This window comes from Chenopodium quinoa, unplaced genomic scaffold (assembly GCF_001683475.1).
Source record: "Chenopodium quinoa cultivar QQ74 unplaced genomic scaffold, ASM168347v1, whole genome shotgun sequence".
Lineage (NCBI taxonomy): Eukaryota > Viridiplantae > Streptophyta > Magnoliopsida > Caryophyllales > Amaranthaceae > Chenopodium > Chenopodium quinoa.
In genome coordinates, this window is record NW_018743825.1 from 10,560 (window position 1) to 14,627 (window position 4,068).

Here is a 4,068-nt window from a genome sequence, read left to right on the forward strand (position 1 = left end):
AGGTTTAATCTCTTTTAGGTTGGATTTGTACCATCATCCCCGGACCCTTATTTGGTTCCTGACCTTATGGAGTTGGCGATCTCTTGGATCGTTAAGGGGTGTAACCTTCACCTCGTGAACGGTTTACAAGTTCCTTAAAAACTTGTTAGCGACTCTTTTGCTCTATCTTCTTCCCTTTTGGACGCCACCGTACTTTAGTGTATGATCACAGTGGGGTTCAAGCTAGTGGGATTTTAAAGGCTTGAAATTATTCCCTACAAGTAGGACATAAGACCATGTGCAACGACACAATAAGAAATATTGACTTAAATTCTTCTTCTTCATCGTCACCAAACTCAGCCTCCAACCGACCCATCATTTCACTACTCACAGGTATGCCAATTGAAGTGTACACACTACCACAACCTCTACTAGATTTTGTTTTCCATGAAGTACCATACTTGAGCACCAGTTGTTGTACCTTTGCACGAACTTCCCCAGTCATTAATTTTGAATTAGGAACTGCCTTACTCCCACATGGAATTCCTAATATCCACCGTACTTGGTTCTTAGAAAATGAAAATACACGCCCATCGGGAGCAACCATGGTTTTACTGAGGGGATCTATTCTAGTCATTACCCAATACGCTAACTGTCTCGGTAACTGCGTTTTTGATACAAAATGAAGGAGTCCCCCAAACCCCATCTCTGCGTTTTTGAATAAATGGCAAATTTTCAATTGAAAATGACATTAAAAGGGCAATTGCATTTACAACAATTTTAACATATATGATAACCCTAAATCCAATTCAATTACTCACATTGCGACTCATAAAGAACTGACCTGCTATTTTGCGCAGCAACAATTGAAGGACTAGCTTCACAATTGGTAATCAGATCAATGCTAGTAGCTCAATATTCGGATGCGACTCATGTTTGGTTCTTGCTCTACCCCCTGGAATGGTTAACAACATCGCGTCGAAAATAAAACTTGTATGAGCTTGATAACTGGTTTCACCAGGTTCGTCTGATACAACATGCTCACATATGATTACTTTTCCATCTTCTGGCAAAGCTTCATGGCAATTCTTCAACAATTTAATACATTGTTCATTATTTCCTGCTGTATGAAAAGTCCACTGGAGGAAAATAAAAATAAAAAACTTTATTATGTTATTACCACATTAAGGCATTAAATTAAATACTACCTCCGTTACATCTTATTTATGTCAAATCGTTGCAAATAATATGTAACGGAGGTAGTATTTAAATATGCCAAATACAAAGTATATAGTAAAACTATACGATTTGAGTTACTAAATAAGTACTAGCTACTACCTTGACCCAGGCTAAGGCGGTAATTTAAGGCCCGATTTATTACCTAGAATCAACAGTTATGCAAAAAACACGACTTGACATTTTATTAATTGTATTTTATTTATCGTTCACTTCATTTTGATTATTTTATTTATAAAATAACATAAAAATATGACATAGTAAAATGCTAAGGTCTTTGATATTAAACTTGAAATTTTATGTACAAATCTTGTACAGTATAAACCTTATTGATATACTTCGTATATACTTCGTATTAAATAGTGGAAATCGCCACATGACATGCTCTCTTGAACTCATCTATAACACGTTAATAGTTTAAAGTTATTGATGCAAATCTAGTTATCTAAACACTCAGGCCAGGGAGTAGTATCATATACCATTGACTAACTTTGACTAATGACTATTTTTTTTTATATTAGTCTATATATTTTTATGATTAATTTGTTATCTTTATTCTTTATATGGTCAACCTTAGTGTTGTTGAAGAAAGACAAAAGAATTAAAAAGACCTCTCAAAGTAATTAAAGGGCACCTTCATGAATATAGCGTCACCCTTTGGTACATTGATGTACATGTCTCCTCCAACATGCTCAATACCTGCATTAATATAGAGATAATAACATATACGAAGTATTATACTATTGAACTATTTATTAGTAGTTGAATACTCCTTTTGATATAAATAGGAGTGTTTGTTTTATTTTGAGGAAAGAATTTTCAAGGCTCGTACTCCCTTCACGCACTTCACTATAACATTAACTTCGTAAGTCATTTTAGCTAATTTTTTTCAAGTGAATTTTAATACAAGTCTCCCCTATATTACTACGTATTAAACAGTATTAACTATCTTTGTAAATATTAATTCATCAACGATTTCACAAGCATTTAATTTATGTTCGTTATATTATAATTCATTTTATAATGTTATGTTAACTCGATCAACTTTTAACCAATAATGATGACGTAATCCTGATCAATTAGTGCTAAATCAAGTGGAGTGGACGAACAAGACTTTAGGGAAGGGTAAGGGCTCTTTATTAATTGTAAAATATTGACTTTTGTATTGTTCATATATATAACTAATTATATAAAATTATGAGTAATTTATACAAAATTTAAAAAAAAAAATGTTAAAAAATTAGTACTTCATAATGAAGATCTTTAAATCAATGAAATGAAAAGATTATTTAAATAATTGACCTATTCTTACCAGGAAAAGATGGTGCATCTTTAATGATATGAGGCAGATCAAAATTAATACCCTTAATTGAGGGGTATTTAGGGATAATCATGTTGAGTGTAACTCCAGTTGCACCACCAACATCAACGAGTGATGAAATACCTTCAAATCCTTTATAATTATCTAAGATTTTCTTAGATACCATGATTGAGTGATGGTCCATTCCATCATAAAAAACATTGTAAAATCTTGAATTTGTACCAAGATAATCAAATACGCCCATACCATGAGCCAAATTGAAAGGAACTCCACCGTCAAGTACCGCATCTTTCAAATGTTTCCTGCAATACTCAACCATAGTATGAATCTATCAAGATAAACCTTATAAATCAAAATTATATATACAACTTCCGTTAATTTTTATGTGCAACTTTAGAATATTTTATATCTCACAAATAATACCTCAATGTTGCACATAAAAATTACATGTGATAGATTAAGCATTATTCATTTATTTGTCACTTGCCAACAAAGTATACATGGATCCAATAAGACCATTACAAAAGTCACAACTCACAAATTTTAATTGAATTTATGCATATAAATATGAAGAATTTGAGGTGTATATGGTCTGAATCATTAAGGTCAAAACTAGTCTGATTAAAAATTCAAGCGAAATTTTGTTAGATTTGAATCACCATTATATAAGGTTATTATTAAAAAAAAAAAAAAATCACCACCATATAATATTACTATTGTAGCCACTATGCCCACTAGTCTACTACCTTAACAGAAATAAATTGTACAAAGTAGTAAAAAAACATGTGTGTAACTCAAAACATGTGAAAGTTTCACTTACCAAGAATTCATGACAACCTTATCATACATGAGAGTGGCAAAGGCACTATATGAACCCCCACCACCATTCTTAACCAAGAATTGGCAAACAGGCCCAAGTCCATAGACCCTTTCAACCTGACCATTAGGCCCAACACGGTTAGAGAAGGTGACAATGGTAAAGTTAGCCAAGATGCGTAGCAAGCGGTCTAAGACCACCGCGGCATCTGGATTAGTGGTGGTTAATTGGGAGGCGATCTCTAACGACGAAAGTTGGGCATCAGGGCCTGCTTATTGATTATGTTGTTGGCAGATAATTAAGAAACATAAAGAAAAAAAATAAATGGTTATTAAATAACCATGCATTACCATTGAAAATTAAAGGTGTTTCCAAATATAGGGAAAAATAACTAATGGTAATAAATATTGCAGGCTAAATTTTAAATGGCTTAGGTTGTTTTAGGAAAACTATAAATTGAGCATTTCCTTCATTTGTATGTAATAATTTTCAAGAGAAAATCTGAGAGAAGAAAAATAACTCAGAGAAAAGAGGGGTTGTGTTTTTGCACTTTGGTATAAATAGACATTTTGTTTATGTAATTTATTTCTCCCTCAAATTTGATTAAATAGAAAAGTTGCATTATTTTCTTAACAATTGGTATCAGAGCTTCGTTGACAATTAGTCCACATTACGATAAAAATAAAAATGATCCTAAAAGAAAAAGTCAAATTTG

At 32.4% G+C, this 4,068-nt stretch overlaps 1 protein-coding gene across 1 annotated transcript; it reads right to left on the reverse strand.

Annotated features, from left to right (window-relative positions):
• Positions 1–872: 872 nt before the first annotated feature.
• On the reverse strand, positions 873–3,706 carry LOC110685492 (caffeic acid 3-O-methyltransferase-like). Its single transcript, XM_021862024.1, has 5 exons — positions 3,694–3,706; positions 3,357–3,621; positions 2,528–2,838; positions 1,850–1,914; positions 873–1,118 (listed from the first exon to the last, which is right to left on the reverse strand). Exons 1-5 carry the CDS (start codon positions 3,704–3,706, stop codon positions 873–875), a joined length of 900 nt encoding a protein of 299 aa, XP_021717716.1.
• Between the last annotated feature and the right edge of the window lie 362 nt (positions 3,707–4,068).

Coding starts and splice junctions, on each gene's coding strand:
- LOC110685492 (XM_021862024.1), bottom strand. Junction 2,839..3,356: donor AAGGTTGTCATGAATTCTTG/GTAAGTGAAACT, acceptor TGAGTATTGCAG/GAAACATTTGAAAGATGCGG. Junction 1,915..2,527: donor AGATGCACCATCTTTTCCTG/GTAAGAATAGGT, acceptor ATATTAATGCAG/GTATTGAGCATGTTGGAGGA.